The following is a 19,165-nucleotide window of genomic DNA, read 5'->3' as shown; positions in this document are numbered from 1 at the left end:
CAAGGTACCCAAATAGGCAACCTAAATATTAAAATTTGTTAGGTGTTTTAAATGAATTAGGGTTAAGTTCTTAAATACAACTCAGGTGCAAATAAAATATCTCGCACTTCAAGTTGGCATATAATAGTTAAGTGGAGTGAAAACAAGCGAACCAAAATTTATTTTTGAACTTAAAACTTAAAGGATTTTTTCTACAATTGCATAAGTGACCTAAGTCAATATTATAGACTCCAAATTTGACTGAGAATTTTTTTATAAAATAAAACTAAAAAAAATGAAACAATTTCTTTAAAATGAATATAAATATAAACTGATATAGATATCTTAAATACATCTATCTAAAAAATATTGAGATATATCAATTTGGAGCTATTTTATTTACTTAAAATTTACTTTATTTGATTTATATACAAATTTTATGTGTATAGATTTCAATTTAGAACTATTTTATTTATGTACAAATTTTATTTATTGGTTATTTTGAAAATATTTACTTTTTTTTTTAATCGATAAAATGGAAAAGGGTTTCGACGGGTACCACAGTCTCAAGAAGCGCGAATCCGGGGTTCAAAATTGAAATTGAACCTCCACCGTTGATTCGAAAGTAGAGATGGACGACGAGGATTACAGGATACTACGATCCGTGATGTGTGTATTGAACCAATCATAGGAAGTGAACACAACAATATATAATCCACAACAGAGCGAAGACCGATCATCGTTTGAGTGTGCTGGAATCTGTTGTACAAGTACATTCAATATCTTTGTCCGTGTTTTTGATTTGAAAGTTGTCCAGAAGCAATGGCGCCCAAGGCAGAGAAGAAGCCCGTCGAAAAGAAGGCTGCCGAAGAGAGGAAAACAGTCGGGGAGAAAACTCCTACAGCAGTAGCGGAGAAGAAGCCTAAGGAGAAGGCTCCTCCCAAGGCTGGTAAGAAGATTGCCAAGGGTGCTGGTGACAAGAAGAAGAGGAAGAAGAGAAGTGTTGAGACCTACAAAATCTATGTTTTTAAGGTTTTGAAGCAGGTCCACCCTGAGATTGGCATCTCCAGTAAGGCCATGTCTATCATGAACTCCTTCATGAACGATATTTTCGAGAAATTGGCTGCAGAGTCGTCAAAGCTCGTAAAATACACAAAGAGGGACACTATTTCTTCGAGGGAGGTGCAGACGGCCGTGAAATTGGCCCTTCCAGGTGAGCTTGCAAAGCATGCCGTGTCGGAGGGCACGAAGGCCGTTACCAAATTCACTTCTGGTTGATTTGTCTCGCGACCTGTTCTGTTGATTTTTAAGGTGTCTGTTGACACCACCTATTTAATGGATTTGCAGTTTCCTTTCGGTGCATTATGATAGCTACTGTGAATTTGTCAGGCATTTGCATTGTTTGGTGCTAGGGCACTGCTGTTCGCACCTTGGCTTATGTTGTATATAAACAGTGTTTTATGTGGATTAGGGTTTTTGTTCGGAGAAATTGCAGTAAATGTCATAAGATGGAAATTTTGATGCATATCACTCCTTTTCTTTTTTCGTTTTTTTAGGGTTTTGGTTTTATGGTTTGCTAATAGTTTGAATGGGAACATATGATGAAATCTGTTCGGCCAAACAAGTGATTGTTTCAGCTACTACAAGCTTCAAAAATAAATCAAATCCTACAGGTTAAATGCGTCAAAATGATTTATTGTGGTAGAAATAAGTCATTTCAATTGCAGGCTGCTGGTAGTGGTGATATAATTCGTATCGTTGTGACTGGCTGTTGTTTAAGCTTCCTGGCGATATCTGGTCGGTGGTGTTTAGCTATTTCGGTGCTAGTTTCAGATGCATTCTGATTGCTCGCTTCTTTTATTTATTTGGCATTTTTCAATATTGATGCTCATATATTTGCTGGCCGATACACAATGTCAGGGCTGCTTTTTCTGTAGTAGGGCGCTGCACTTATTTTTATGTATGTCTGCTGATTTTCAATGAAGGAAATAGGAAATGGTAAAGCAACTTCTGCAGAAAAAAATATGGCTGGCTTTTTGCAAGTAAAAATTTACCTCAAAGATGAGTGGGTCGAATTTGTATTGATGATTTATCGGAATTTTCTCTGTTGTTTGTTAATATAAATTTCTGTTTATTTTGAAGGTTTGTAAGGCCTGCCTTTAAGACCAGTGATATGTAAATATTCAGTTTTGTCAAGTTAATGTCACTATATTGGCGTAAAGATAAATTATACATAAGCTTCAAGGCAATAGTTCCTATGAGAAACGAGAAATGTTGGTGGTTGGTATGGGTAGAGTTTATTTTACTTTAGGATTTTTTCTAAATAAACTTTTCCAAATGTTGTTAAATTCATATAAATTGTTTGTTAAAAAGAAGATTATTCTAAAATGTTGCAATTACTTTAATTATATCTCACAATTCAATTATAATTTATTTTACTTTCTATATTAGTTTTATAAAATTTAACTTTCATATTCAAAAGAATGTAGTTGGAAATAGCTTGAGGTCCTAAACCTTCTTTTAGGGCACAATAATTTTTAGAGTTGCACCCTTAAATTTGTAAGAACCTTTATAATATTATATTAGCATAAAACATAAAATTACAAATAATTATTCCCTATCACTTTTAATTAGACAATATTTGATAAAACATAACCACATACATGTTCTAGAATCATATAATCATTTAATAACTTGCTCAAGTATATTAGAATATAGACATTAAAATGGATTTTGACATAAGATATGTTTACATAAGCCAAATATTATAGGCTAAACATTGGAAACTAATTCTTTTACAAAGACCATGAGGTTGAATATAGTAACTTTATAAGGTAAAAAGGTTAATAATCATCCTAATAAGAACTCTTGACTTATAATCTTTGTTTGAGCTAGTGACTAAAAGCAATAACATATGTGGGAGGTGATTTAAGTCAATAGACTTTCGATGCATAAGCAAGGTCTCTAGTATCTTTGAGAGGGTCACATCAATCATTGGGTTTTTAAAGTTTCTTATTATTCATTAGCATAGGCTAGTGAAATGATAAGAGCTAGTCAAGGAAAAGCTTGTTGGAGTCATGTCAATTGGAAGCATTGCTTGCAGGCCACATAGAAGTTCCTCTTGTAGGTAATGGGGAGGTGAAGCATTGACAAGTAGGCCACGAATGATACCATTGACCATAAACTGCTCTTGTAGGTCAATTTTGGTCTACAATAAAAAATACTCATTTCATGCCAATATTTGTGAGGTGACTGGACCTTGGAAGATGGAGAAGAAGGAACTTTGTCCACTACACATGGAGCATTGTCCCAATGGTCGAGGAACACTTATAAATTTTCCATCTCAAGTTCAACTTTTTATTTTTTATTAGAGGTAAAATAGATTTGAAAGGGCCCCAAAACCCTATGCAAAAGACAACAATGGGTTCAAACCAAAAAGTTTTGAAGGGACTTGAAACCCTGTTACAAATCATTGATTATATAGATAACGAAGCACCATGGCCATAATCAAAACACAAACTTGCTTTAAAAAACAACAATCTTGAGCCAAAAAAGATCAAGTGAGAGCCTTAAACATAATATAAATTTTATAATCACTTCCTTTTGATGTAGATATGAGATCCCATCACCATCCTTAATCTCCACCTCAATAGAAGAAAGAGGAGAAAAATATGAGAAAAAGACAATAAAATTTGTTCCCAACCTCCTTGTAGGAATTGTCTTCACTTGAATAAGAGATTGTTAGACATAATGCACCGCTGAGAGGGGGAGGGGGTGAATCAATGGTTCTCAAATCTCTTTCGCTTTTGCAATTCTATGTGAGCATACCGGTTGATAGATTTAACTCAATGTAGACTTACCAGTTATGGAGGAGACTAACTTAAATGCAAACACACTCACAAGGGGACATCACATAACACCAACATATACGAGGAAAACTCAAGATGGGAAAAACCTTGGTGAGCAATGTTGTTGGAGTGTACTGCTCCAATCCAACCTCACAATAAAATACAGTTACAAAGTTTAGGGCATCAACCCAAGGAGCACCAATTTATGGGCTACAACCCAAAGGAGCACCAACCCTTGACTTTAGGGCACCAACCCAAGGAGCTACAACCCCTGCACCGAGCTACAACTTAGTGTTCACAATGTAAACATCAAATATATAAGTAGTTATCTTGTTACAAGTGAATCTTGCAACCATTATACATATCTTACTTTGTAGGTGAGATACCCTCTCTGCTTCACCGACTCACTTCTCTGCTGCTTCTTTGCTGGTAAGCCCTACCAGTTTATCTCTCTTCTGAATTCCTCTCATTGTATCTCCTCCTCACTGCTCTGATCTTCACCGATTCAACTCTATGTCGGTTCTCTATCTATCTTCTTTGCAGTCTCCTTCACCTTTGTTCTGTCGGTATGAATACTACCGGTTCTTCTCTCCAACCGGTTGAATGCTTCAACCAGGTTCTCTCTCACTCCCACTCTCTTCATAGATGCTTGTTGAGCACTTGGTTGATTTGCTCTTACTTGTAGAAGTCTTCAACTTCGCAATCGCACCATATTCTTCTATTCAACAACACCAAACATTCTCTTCAACCCCCACACTTATAGCCAGGTTTTCTCTCTAAAAACCAATTCAATATCCAGGCGGTTAGGGTTTCCTCACCATCCTCAAGGCACACCAAATCCAATCAGATCTTGCACGATTTGATCTTTTTGACATCCAATTGCACAACTCTGCCATTTTTGCATCTCCTAGATCACGCCTTTCATCTCTTGCGACTTGCTTTTACCCTAATAGTTGATCCCTTGGTTAATCACGAAAGAACTATCGTGTTGTTCCCTCCATCGCCTCAATCTTCTCAATCGCTCTTAGCTGACTCGTAGTTGTTTTCCAGACCTCGAGCCTCAAACCCTTGCAATAGCTCTGCAACATGTCCTGTGATTTGAGTGACTTCTCATTAAAGTCGACCAACCCTGCAAATACCTTGTCAATGTACATTCCATCTTTATCCACACACATGTTCGCCACATTGACTCCATGTGGCATCCATATCGACTAACTGCCAGCTTGGCACTTCATGTTGGTCCAAATAGGATCACCGACCGACCACTCAACTGGTTCCTCTTTCCTGCCGATTCATTAACCTCGCTGGTACCACACATTGTACCGGTAACCTTACCATATCTGCATTCTGCACCTTGCTCATATTACCGATGAGCTTTACATACCGGTTATCACTCTTGATGATACCAGTCATCATCCTTCACTAGACTCCTTCATCGGTCAAACCATTCTCCTTAGACTGTATCTACTCAGCCGGTTTGTCTGAATGACAAACACATCACTCTTCTACTGTATCAGCATCTCAACATGCCTTCTCTGTCGGTCTATTGCATAACCTTGACCTCATGCACTTAAGGCATTCCCTCAATTTACCGGTGGATCTAGAGTGATCCTTCAAGTTCTTGCCTTTACCTATTTACTCTTATCCCACCAAACTATAATGCACTTAATGCATATAGGGGATAAGCTCTAGTTACTTGATGGAGGAACACCTTGTCTTCTGCTCATGTGAGTTCCCTGTTTGTGCAGCATATCTTCAAACAGGCATATGTGAACCGGTGTAAGCACATACACTGCCAGACATTGCTTCTCATGATGACTGCATCTTCATCCGGTGGGAGTCCTGTTGTTTTGCAACCTCACAACATACCGGTGACCTGTTCAATCTTCTCTTCCGGTGTGGATGTGATTCAGATAACATTCTGCCTCTTCGTCATAAACAACCGTTCAAACACAAGTCGGGCATTAACTTGTGTATTGATGACTCCTGAGGTCATCTTCCTTACTTTTACTGGTGTTCTGCAACACAAGGTGATATCCAAGATATCACATCTTGTACTCCTTCATAGCAGTGTTGCATACATCTCATCTACCGGTGGTCATCCCATACTGGTTGACATCAATGACAACACAGTGCCAACAAAGATGTAGGAGAAGAAGCCAACATTTGATGCACATTCAAAATCAAGTTCAAATTTGATAGCTTGCACCTAAATTTATAATAATACATTGAAGCAAATCAACTATTTAAAAAAAGTGAAACATGTTGATCAACATAATAATTTCCAAAATAGCCAAAACAAATTCTTTCCATATATTGAAGATAATATCCACTTAGAAAACATACCAAATTTGGTTGAATTTATGACAGATGTAAGACTAATCCCCAACAAGTACCATATTCCATGAAAATGGTTTTGGTCTAAACAACTTGAAGAAGTCATGGATCCAAGTCTATAGACTTTGAACTTTGGGACATAACCAAAAAAGATGCTTAAGAGACCTTGATTGCCTTGTAGAAAATGCAGTGGGGATCAAGAATATATTGCATCAAGAAAAGTGGGTCAATTTTGGTCCCAAAATAGTCGACCAAATGATATGAAATTTGTGTTGCCAAATTGAAATAAGTGAATGCAAATGTCATTGTTGGTTCAAAGTGGGGAGAAAGTCAAGGGCATCATTGCGAGTGTTTGAAGTTTTTGAATGCAGTGTTTGAACACCATTATTTATCATTCCACCAAGGCCTAGAAGAATTGATGTCAATTTTGTGAACCATATCAATTAGAATTGCCTCAAAAATCGAGTCAAAAGTTATATGATCTTAATTGGAGAGGTGAAACATGGTTTTGGCTTCATTCCAGGTCAAAATCCCCATAGAAGCCTTAAAAAAGATGTTTGGTATAGTTTGAATCTCTTTCGCATGAAATATAAAAGTACATATCCATGAGTACCTAGCTAGCATGCAATTTTGGCTTTATAAAATAGGGGAACACCAAATATTTCGTTGGTTGAAGGAAAGCTCATCCCAAAACTATTCCAAAAGAGATAGGGTAATATAGCTTCCCAAACTCTACTAATTATTTTTATCATAAAAGTCCATTGAATCTTTTGTGGTGAAAAGGGGTTGAAGCCTAACCCCCTTCCAAACAACACATCCAAAAGTATGACTAGAGGTAATGCAATGTCACACGAGAATTTTCTAGGTTGCATCAACTTAAGGGCACAAATAATCCATTTAGTGAAAAAATACAAACCCTAGCACTAGGTGGATAAAATCCTTAAATCACTAGAATCTTGGGGGAGGTAGCAAAATTCCGAAGAAACCTTATGCAGTCCCTTGTGAATTTCTTAGAAAGCCCAAAAAATTCATGCAATTTTTTTTCCAACTTCATGTAAGAGGCTTTAGAATGATCCCAACATAAGGAGATAAAAATAAATGGCCACAAGAATATTAGAACAAGCCTGAATTTCTCTACCAAAGAGAGAGGTTTTGTGATCTACTATGCTAGCATTTTCTCTTTTGTGCTAAGAACAAGTTGCTAAATGGACACGTGTGAAGCTTGGAAAGCAAATAGGATGCTCAAGAATCTATTTTTTGGTTGTTGTGACCAATTCATTTCCAATCATAGGAGCTAAGCTAGGAAGGCATGGGAAGGAAGGATTATCCATAGCATCAAGTCTTATGCCATTGAATGGAAGAACCAAAAGCTTTACAAAAATTATCAAGGCATTTGATCCCTTGTATGTTTTGCCCCTCCTAAATGAGAGTGAGGAACGAGCCATCCACATAATGACTATTAATGAGTTGAGTTGAAGAGTTGGGTATTTATCATTACCTTTAACCAGTCCTCAAGACATGAAATGTATTAGGAGGTAACCAAAACCTTTAGCAGTAACCACATAAAGAGTTGGAGCCAAGGGGAAACCTTGGTGAATAGATCTAAAAAGCTCAAAACCATTAGATTGCCACCCATTAATGGTAATGCAAGTTTAGGCATCAACAAAAAGCATGCTAAACAATTGAATAAATTGGGGCATAAACCTAAAGAATAAAGCATGGCCAAAATGAATAGCCATTTAATGCAATCATAGCCTTTGGCAGAGTTTGTTTTCAATAAAATAACCTTTTGTTGAGATTTACGAGCCCATTTTCAATCTTATTTGATAAAAATAATGTGAATCCAATTTGCTTAGGCTTCAAAATTCGAGGAAGGAGGTGACACACCTTCAAGGCCAAATCTTTAGCAATTCTAGATTTATGAAACATTGGGTAGGGTGATGGACCTCTAGTTGCAAATATCCTTTGAGTCTCCAAATTTAGATATGAATTTGATATTTTTCTTTATTAATTACTTTTCCTGATGAATTGAAATTGCAGGCTTCAAGATAAAATTTATGTTGATCCTCACCAACATAGTCCCGAAGGACCTTGTAAAGCTCACAAGTGAAGCCATCACACCCATTTGCCTTATGATTGGCCATAGTGTGAATAACCTTATTAAGGTTACCAATGGAGAGAAATTGATTATAAAAGTCTTGTTGTGAGGAGGAAAGCCAACATGGAACAATCTAGAGGCATTATTGAAGGGTCTTGTCTCTTTAAGGATACTTTTCCTAAATAGTGAAGGGTTGTTGATAATGATTGGCAAAGGCTCGAAGAATGGTTGAAAGAATTGTGATGGCATTTTGGCTATCCTTAATTTGATTGATACCATGGGAACTATGACCGGCTTTGAGGAGCTTAGAAAAATTCTTTAGAGGCTCTATCTCTAACTTTTGACTAAGAAGACAAAATCAATGTTGGTCATGACAAGTTAGAAAAAGAGCTTGAAAAATTCTCTAGAGGCTCTATCTCTAACTTATGCCCCTTATCTAAAGGGCGTGAAATAGTGGTAGGCCACACTTTAACAATTAAATGATCCAAAGTGGGTCAACCTTTGGCGTGAGAATCACCAAGGTTAGCATTTTTGCCTTTAAGGTGAGAAAGTTTCATTGATTTATCCTCAAATTTTGAGGAGGGAACCTTTGTAGATTGGTATACCTCAACCTGTTGGGGAGGTGATTTGACTCGAGGGCCTCCAAAGGGAAATACTTGATTTTGTGCTTTGTAGTTTGACATTAAAATACGTAACATTAGATAGATTGAGATAAAACACACACTAGGTGTGACAAAGGTCGTCAATTTGAATATCTACAAATTCTTTTAGATCATTGGCTAGTAAATCTCAACATAAACATGCTTTTTATAGGTGAGATTGATAAAAAAGATTAGACTAAACACAAATGACCCTCCCCGGGGAGTTGACAATCGTATGTAAAATGTTTTATTATGGATGGGATAAATTCAATAACTTGAACCAAATTGACACATGAAGATGCTTCTTATCTAAAACAAACAAATCCAACATCCAAGGTTGAAAGAACAATAAAGACACACAAACATACCAAGGATAATGCTTAAGAATGGCCTTTACATGGTTAGCTTCAACAATCCAAAAAAGAAAGAACCCTTTGGTTAGGTTTTGTTGGATGATATCAAGCTAGATCACATATGATATTTATTGGTTGTTGACACAGTCTCAAAGAATGCTTCAAAGGGAGTGTGTCCAACAAAATACCCTATTAAAATGAAATGCTCTAACCATTTGCACTCCTAATACCTCATGAGATACCTTTGGGACAAACTTCTAGGGGTGCTTGTTCAAATTTTTAATTATTACCTAGGAATTTTCAATCTAGAGGTTTATGTTAGAGGTAATAATTAAATATTTAAGAGATAAAGAGTGGGGACACTTATTTTTCAAGACAAGGTGTTAATTTATCTTATAACATTTTTTCTCTTAGATCACGAGACAAATGGCTCCATAAATTTAAATCTTTGTAACAAAATAAAATAAACAAAATCTTAAGATAATTTAATTAAACAAGTAATGATAAACAAGTGCCTTAGAAATAAGAGTTTAGAATGATAAATATACAAACCACTCTTTGTTTAATGCAAAACTAACTTTGTTATGTGTGCCAAACTGATTTGTTTGTGTAATAAAAAACTAGGGCATACTAGAAAAATGGATTGGAATTAGTAGTTTTTGTTTGTCTATTTGGATCACTTTTATAAATGCAAGTTTGCTTTGCACAACTATGAAAATGATCTCATAGTTGCAGATTTATCCTTTTATAGGAATATAATTTGTAAAAAAAAATAGTATTGAAAATGTTTGCCTTTACTCTAAATTTGTATGAAAATTCAGTTGCATTGTTAAGGGTTTGCACGTGACAAGGATAATTCCTCTCATGTGTCAAACCTTGTAAGGATGTCAAGTCAACAACATTGAGCAATAATAAAAAATAACAAATTCATAGTATACACCCTAAAATGTTGATGTGATGTTACTGTGTAATAGGCCGAAGCCCCAGTATTTTGAATTATTATTATTATTATTAATATTATTATTGTGTTTGATTAGATTGACCCTAGACCTTCCCCATTTTTATGGAAGGCCAAGAGTCACAACTTAGAATTCATTTTAGATGTCCCTATTGGGAATTGAACTTGGGTATCCACAGTGAGAACCCAGTGTTTTAACCAATTAAGCTCAACTCCTTGGACAATTCTTTTCAAACTATTTGATGTACATAAGAGGTGACTATTCCATAGGTATATTAGATGTTTTAAATGAATTAGGGTTAAGTTCTTAAAAACAATTTCAAAGGTGCAAGTAAATTGTCTCACACTTTAAGTTGGCACATAATGACTAAGTGGAGGGAAAATAAGTAGGTTCAAAATTTAAATTTAAACTTCAAAACTTAAAAAATTATTTCTGCAATAGAAAAAATGAACTAGACCACTCTCCCAAATTGTAAATTTAACCCAAAAAAAAAAAAAAAACTAAAAAACAAAACCTATTCTTCAAATAAATAAATACAAAACACAAATGAATATTAATCGCATTATAAATTAAACTTGTCATTGCATTAAAAAAACCTTGCCCAAACCAATCCGAAAAAGGAAAAAGTTGAAGTTATACAATCTTAAGAAGCGCGAATACGGGGCTAAAATTTGAAAATTGAACCTTGACCGTCGATTCGAAACTAGAGATGGACGACCAGGATTAGACAATACTACGATCCGTGGTGTGCGTATTGAACCAATCATAGAAAGAGGACACGACAGTATATAAACCGCAATAGACAGCAAAATGATCATCGATAGTCTGTTCTCCATCATTCAAGAGCGTTTAACATCTTTGTCTGTGTTTTTGATTTGAAAGTGTTTCAGATAGCAATGGCGCCCAAGGCAGAGAAGAAGCCCGCTGAAAAGAAAACGGTGGGGGAAAAGACTCCCACAGCTGTGGCGGAGAAGAAGCCCAAGGAGAAGGCCCCTCCCAAGGCCGGAAAGAAGATTGCCAAGGGTACCGGGGACAAGAAGAAGAGGAAGAAGAGGAGCGTGGAAAGCTACAAGATCTACATATTTAAAGTGCTGAAGCAGGTTCACCCTGAGATCGGCATCTCCAGTAAGGCCATGTCCATCATGAACTCTTTCATGGCTGACATTTTCGAGAAATTGGCCGCAGAGTCATCAAAGCTGACAAAATACACAAAGAGGGACACTCTCTCTTCCAGAGAGGTGCAGACGGCCGTGAAATTGGCCCTTCCTGGTGAGCTTGCCAAGCACGCCGTGTCGGAGGGTACAAAGGCCGTCACGAAGTTCACTTCCGGTTGATTTGTCTAAATCGTTCTGTTTTCTTTTCTTTTTACGGTGTCTGTTGACACCACCTCTGTAAAGGATTTGCAGTTTCCTTTAGCTGCGTTGCTGCGGTAAATTGAAAGCTATAAGCTATGTCACTCTTTAATTTTCATTGTATTTTGGTTGTAGGGTAGGGGAAAGGACCAGTAGTTGTGCACACTAATTTCATGCTTCTCAAAATTCTACTTAGAAATTTCAAATCTCTGATTTTTTTACTGCAGTTTATTTGGCAAGTCCCTGCTTATAACTAGGTTTTAGAGCCACATTATCAAATATGATGCCACATCAGCATGTTTTTTGCCAAGGTGTCCAAAACAGCTCCCAAAACCAATTGACAATCCCAATAGTTGTGCAGCTGACATGACATCACCTGATTGGTTACTTTTTACAATATTAGTACATTTCTTAACAACTATTGATACATTTCCTAACAACTGTTGGTGCATTTTTTAACAAAAAATAATATTTTTTGTTTCAAACAATAGATTTTATTTGTTCAATTTTTGAAACAAAAGGTATCAACAATCCTCACAACAATTGGTGCATGCTCAATTACTGAGTCTTTTCCCCTAGTTAGTGGCGTGCTTCATTCTTCCTCTGATTTCATTGCTCTGTTTTTAGGCCGTGTTAAGATTCAAAGGTAACAGAATGCTAAGATCAAGTGTAAAGATAATTTTCTGCTCCCTAAATTCAGCGGCTCGCTTAATGATAAATCAGTTCCATAGTCAACAGGCATTCAATACTGTGTGGTTCTTGTAGATCTCGTAGCTCCAATCCATTTTCCTGCAACAGTTTGAAATTTGAATTTTTATCGCAACTGTCTGATCTGTTATATTGCCTGCTGGTTTGTTGATTTTCAAGGAGTCCACGAATTAGGGCAACTTTGTACTTTTTATGATTTTTATGGTTCCTGTTCAACAATCCATTATAATTGATTGCTGAAGGTAATCACAGTAGAAAATGGAGCAAAATGCTCAAGAAGCGCTTTGGTCGAGAGCTGTGAAGATGCTCAAAATGGAAGTATATATTTTATTCCTTTTTATAATTTACAATTTAAAATTGATTGTTATTTGTTTTTAATAATATTTTTTCCATCAAATTTGGATTTCTAATTGTGTTATTTATAAAATCATGATTTTATTTGTTGTGGTTTTCTAATTTACCATTTCTTTTTTATTTATAAAATTAAGTGTTTTCAATTGATCATCTAGATGGAGGATTGTGAAGTGATTTGAAATATTGATGTAAAAAATTCATAATTGCATGGATAATGTTTTTTATTTTTTTTAATAATAGAGATTCACATTGTTATGCTATGATAATAAATAGATATAAATTGTTTATACACCTCTTAACTATGTTGAATCTTTCATGACTTTAGAATGGAAGAAATAGGGCCCTATTTATAACTTGATTGACATTGGAGGTGTTAGTGATATATATTCATCTAGTTACACTTACAAAACAAAATTTGTAAAGCTACACCAATTGATTCTATCATAACAATAATGTTGTGGCATAAGTTGTAGAGAATTTAATTTTATTAATCAAATGGAATGACAGTAAATGAAACAATTTTTTAACCTTGTTCATTGCCTCTACCATGAGAAAGAAAGTGAAAGTGGTTATGTGGCCCTCAATGGTCCAAAATACCCATGCAAGTGTTGGGAATTAAGGTGTGTTAGCTTGAATAATTCAATGCAAATATAATAAAAGAAGGCATGTAGAGGTGTTCAAGAATAATATAAAACAAGGAAATATAAATATCATAATAGAGGCATGTAGAGGTGTTCAAGAATAATATAAAAGAAGGAAATATAATTTGTTAACAATTAGAATGACACTAAATGAAACAAAAAGGTTACCTCATTCATTTCATCTACCATGTTAAAAATGGTTATGTGGCCATTAATGGCCCAAAACACCCATGTAGTTGTGGGAATTAAGGTGTTTCAATGAGTAGAACAATTCAATGCAAATTTTCTTCTTGAGGATAAATATTAATGTATTTCATAGTAGATGCATGAAGGGTTGTTTAAGAATCATTAAAGAAGGAAATACAATTTATTAGCAATTGGAATAAAAAAGTTGGCTCTACCATGGAAAAAGCATTAAAGGTAGTGATATGATCCTCAATTGTCCAAAACACCAATGAAAGACTTGGTGGCAAAAAAGCTCTTTGTAGGAATGATGAGAGGAACCTATTTTTATTGTTAGAGAAGTTACCTAAAAAATTGTGGGAGTGTTAGCAATATCCTTAGATTATTTACTAAATGACTTATAGCCAATGGCCTCAAATCCTAGATATGTATAAACATGTATGCATTCTTAGATTCCTTGCTCAAGGGGCTTAATCCTTTACCTTGATATTTCCCAATGATTTATTTGATTTGCAATAGGATACATTTTACTTTGGAAACAAGATGCAAAGAGACCATTAAATAACGAGGAAACAATAGAACTTTCAATGTGTTAATTTCTAAGAAGATGGTTTTATTAGGGTTTCAATTACTGTAACAACATGGGACACCCATGTTTTATTTTATTAACTTTTGTGTATTGATGTTGTACATCATCAACTTAGGGGTCCTTGAATGTATTGGGAGATGTCCACAAATTCATCAAGACATCTCAAGGTTGATTTGAGTATGAAGTTGAACTTGAGAGACTCATCTTTCAACATTAAATAAGTGCAAGGATACAAAGTTATTTGTTTGTGCCATTATTCCTTATGATTGAATCTCAATGTCAAATGAATATTTATGTGCATCTCATAGTTAGTGTGAACTATAAGATTTAGTTTTTTAGCACAAAGTTGAAATGTACTACAAGAAAGCCACTGTAAAATCAAAGGCTAATAAACTATAGAATAAAAATAAGCAAGCATTTTGATTCCTTTTAACCCAAAATTAGTCATAGCAAGTAAAAAATATCACATATCCCTCTCACTAATTCAACAAATGCTCTTTAGAGGCCCACCACATTTTATATTGACCAATCACGTGACTTACCACACAATCGTCCTAACATTTTAATATTAAAATAAATCATGGGTTGTGAGATGTGAGTTGTCATAAAAGTGAACCCAAAAATAGTTTCTTACAAGATATTGATGCACTATAATGAATCAAAATTATCAATGTATTTCTCTTCCCTTTATTTATTAAAAGAAGTGAATCAAATACAAACTACAAAAGCGGAGTGCAACAACCCTTAGTTATACCTCTAATTAAACTCTTTTTTTGTTAAAGTTCTTTATTATCTTATTAATGTTCAACAGTCTTAATTGAATACTCAATAATCCACAATAGCCACTCTAAGCTCTTCTATCCTCTAGACACACTTGTTCTTATAGAATATTCCATAATCATGATCCTATGAGTCATGTTTCTATCCTTCATAGAATGGGTAACATAATCACGGTACAAGATAAATGAGGATAAGGATAAAAATATATGCTATGTCCAAAGCCTTTGACTCATTAAGACCAATTTGAGTCTCGAGTCACCTACAAAAAAAAATATACCATACCCAAAGTACTAGCTAAGTTTTTTTTTGTGAGTCCAAAAGATCTCTAGCCTTCCTCGAGTTTTAGGCAACTAACTAGGTACAAGACCAACAATAGTTTTTGAAAAACTAAAAGATCTTGTACTTTTGCATGAGCTTTGGGCATCCTACCAAGTACAAGTCCAATCCTCCTTGAGGATTCTTCTAAGCATTGGGAGACTACCATGTTTTCTATTGATATTTATATTAGAGTCTTTATCCCTTTCCTTAATCAAGTAATTTTTTGATCTTGTATTATTAATTAACTCAATCATTCTGTAATGCATCCTAAGCCCCATAACTTATTTACCTAAGTACTAAGAATATTCTTCATTTTCCAATTTGTCTACATACCCTTCTTCTGAATGAGATCAATTTGTATTTAATATGTAATTTTATTTTCTAACTACCTATTTGATGTGCATTGTTAATATGGGTACGTCGCCCTTTCTAGAGCCCATTTTCTCAAGATAGTTCTTCTATGACTGCTTCAATATAAATTAAAGAAAATGAGAGTCATGACTATTGCTTATTATCCCAATTTCATCTATGTCCTAATCCTATAAATAGTGTCATCCTTGATTCGTATATATGATTTTATAACAAATGATTTTCATGCATCAAAAAGTAAATATAAATGCAACTAAATATTCTTGCACATAACAAAAATATTATTTGGAGTTTCCTAAGTTTATATTAATGTCTTTTGGTTAATTAGATTTATCTTTGTAGTTGGCAATCATGTTAGACATATTGCCATTGATGTCAAAGAAGTATAGTGTTGACATGCATGAAGATTGTATTGAAGAAGTATAGTGTTGTTATTGATGTCAAAAGCAACTGGTAATAATGCAGTGAAGATCAACCGGTAACCCTAACCAGTTGAGAAGTAGAACCCTAACCGATGGAGCTTGGAGATCGGTTGTGATGATCTATGACCGAATGATGATCGGTGATGAAGATGCCACGTAACCATGTTGCACGTGATGAGTTTTGAAAAGGTTTTGGCATGTAAAGATAACCGTTTATCTTGGGAATGATCAAATTCATAGTATGAAGTGAAAAATGCGTGATGTGTTACAAGATTCAAAGTGCGGTGATCCAGGAGCGGTTGTAGATGCCTGGAAGAATGTGAAGTTGATTGCATGTAATCTTACGGTCAAGATTGAATTGATGTGTTTGTAATCTCTATGAGAATTGTAGGGTTTGTGTTGTGTTACCGACCTAATGTATTTGCTTATAAGGTCGATGATTTGATTCAATGAGTTGTTGGCAATTTGATAGAGTGTGGAAGTGATTGTTGCCAAACTAGGATGTGTGTCTGCAAAATGATGTGAAGGCAGATATGAGCGGTAAAAGATTTGATTCAGCAAGGAAGTGCTATTTTTCAGATCGGTCAAGAACTTGTTGTTCTCTAACCATTACAACAGTAAAATCCCTTAACTAATAATAAGATGAAACAATAAGGATCTGGTCAACTACTGAGAGGGGAGGGGTGAATCAGTTGATAGAAAACAAACTAAAATTTCACCAAACTTAATCCCAACTTAGAAATAACTTGCTAAACTAATTGGTTTAGTCACTGTATCGAAAACTTCAACTGCATTGTCAAACTTTACTAGTTGACCAAAACATCAATGATACAATGTAACAGATTTGAAACTCACATACCATTTGACCAAAACATTAAAACACTTTACTAACATCAGTAATAGCTCATTTCAGACACTTCTGGTCATCTAAACATATCTAAGTGGATCTACTAGTTAATCATATCAACCATATCAAAACACATCCACAAAATCATTCACCACTTGACACAATGATTTTTCACATGGAAACCCAAATGGAAAAAACCATGGTGGGGATGAATACCCCCAAGTATTTTGAACTCTTCTGAAGTTCACCTTGTTAGAAGCTTATACAATGATGTCCTGTTAAGAACAAATCCAGTTAGGGACCACCCGGTTAAGGGATTGACTACAATACCCTGTTAAAGGCAATACCCTATTAGAGGTAACCTCAATAGAGGATTTCAAATCCAAGCTAATGGATCACCTGGTTAGAGGATTTAAACAAGAAGTCTGTAAAAGCTTACCCGATTAAGGGATTTAACTATTGTAATGGTTAGAGAACAACAGGGTCTTTGTTGATATGGTAATAGCATTGCTCTGCTTAATTAGATCCTTTTATGCTCCTATCTGCTTTCACAACATTCTACAAACACTCCTTCTAGCTTGACAACAATCACACTACCACACTTAACCAAATTGCCAACACAATTACAAACAACTCATCGACCTTAAATATAAATACAATAGGTCAGTAACACAACACAAAACCTACAATTCTCATAAAGATTACAAACATATCGGTTCAATCATAACCATTGGATTACATAGAAATCAACTACACATTGTTCTAGACAACTTCAACCGCTCCTGGATCACCGCATAGGATCCTATAGCTCATCACGCGTTTTCCACTTCATGCTATGCATTTGCTCATTCCCAAGATAAACAGTTATCTTCATGCACCAAAACCACTTTGAAACTCATCACGTGCATCATGCATATGTGGCATCTTCATTTCCAATCATTATTCGATCATAGATCATCACAACCGATTCACCAAGCTCCATCAGTTAGGGTTTTTCTTATCAATTGGTTATGGTTACCGGTTGATCACTCTACTTGAATAACAATACCAATACTGGTTGCCTTCACTGCTTTACTATCGGTTGCATTACTGCATCACTACTGGTTGCAATACAACTCCATTACCGGTTGCAATACAACTCCATTACATGCAATGCCAACAATCTCCCCCTTTGGCATTGATGGCGATACAAATATCAATACCCTTTGATTGTGATGATTGAGAGTAATGCACATACACAGGTATAGGAATCTTGGTTTACATTTTTCCATATACTCTCCTTCAACTATATCTCCATGTCTTCAGTTGGTAACTGGCTATTCAATCATATACAGTTCTTCTCCCCCTTTGACAACAATGCCAAAGTGAAGGTTAACCATTCCATGCTTCACCGATCTGCAACAAGTTGCTCCCCTTGTGGAGTAGCTCCACTCTACATCAATCCTGCTTCAAGATCTTCAATAAGCTCTAGGACTGATATCTTCCACACCTGCTTAATTGACTTCATGTAGGGGTACAACCCCTAACTTACCTCTAAGATACTCAAATGTAGCCTTAGATAGAGGTTTAGTAAAGATATCTGCTAGTTGTTCTTTAGTAGATACATGCTCTAGTGACACGTCTTTACTTTGTATTTTCTCTCTCAAGAAATGATACTTCAACTAAATGTGCTTTGTCCTAGCATGCAACGCCAGGTTCTTAGAAATGTTTATTGCACTGGTGTTATCGTAGAAAATCCTTACCAATTCTGAAATCTTCAACTTGAAACCTTCCAAAATGTGTTTCATCCAGATTGCTTGGGTACAATTCATATATGGTGCAACATATTCAACTTCTGCAGTTGATTGAGAGATACAACTCTGTTCTTGTTGCTCCAAGACACTAGTCTAGAAAGAATGCTGCTCAGGTTGTACTCTTCTTGTCATCAACATTGCCTGCCCAGTCTGCATTTGTATAAAATTTTAAATCAAAGTCTCCTCCATATGGATACCATAACCCATAATCAATCATGCCTTCCAAATATCTGAAATTCTTTTGGTCGCTACCATGTGTGTCTCCTTTGGGCTTTTCTGAAATCTGACAACCAATCCTACTGCATGAGCAATATTCGGTCTGTTGTGGAGAACATAATGTAGTTTACCTATCATTGACCTGTACTCCTTTTCATCCACTGATGCAGAATCATCCTGCTTAGACAATTTACAACCTGTAACCATTGGTGTTCCAACTGGTTTACAGTCTCCCATTCCAAAAGTCTTCAATACTTCTTTCACATATTTTGGACTGTGTGATGAAAATACCTTCATCTGTTGGATTTGCAGACCTATGAATTTTTTTTATTTCACCTACTAGTGACATCTCCAACTCATTCTTCATTTCATCAGCAA

The 19,165-nt window shown here is 35.4% G+C and overlaps 1 protein-coding gene across 1 annotated transcript; it reads left to right on the top strand.

Moving 5' to 3' along the window:
- Positions 1-712: 712 nt before the first annotated feature.
- On the top strand, positions 713-11,685 carry LOC131079053 (histone H2B.6). The gene is made up of 2 exons (XM_058016935.2): positions 713-1,252; positions 11,128-11,685. The coding sequence occupies exons 1-2, from the start codon at positions 802-804 to the stop codon at positions 11,547-11,549; spliced, it is 873 nt and encodes a 290-aa protein (XP_057872918.2). The 5' UTR covers positions 713-801; the 3' UTR covers positions 11,550-11,685.
- The last annotated feature ends 7,480 nt before the right edge of the window (positions 11,686-19,165 follow it).

The sequence above is a fragment of the Cryptomeria japonica genome, chromosome 4, assembly GCF_030272615.1.
Source record: "Cryptomeria japonica chromosome 4, Sugi_1.0, whole genome shotgun sequence".
NCBI classification, from domain to species: Eukaryota; Viridiplantae; Streptophyta; class Pinopsida; order Cupressales; family Cupressaceae; genus Cryptomeria; species Cryptomeria japonica.
Note: the sequence above shows the minus strand (reverse complement) of the source record. Positions and strands in the feature narration are given on the sequence as shown.

Coding starts and splice junctions, on each gene's coding strand:
- LOC131079053 (XM_058016935.2), top strand. CDS start 802: ATGGCGCCCAAGGCAGAGAAGAAGCCCGTCGAAAAGAAGGCTGCCGAA. Junction 1,253..11,127: donor CGTTACCAAATTCACTTCTG/GTTGATTTGTCT, acceptor CGCCCAAGGCAG/AGAAGAAGCCCGCTGAAAAG.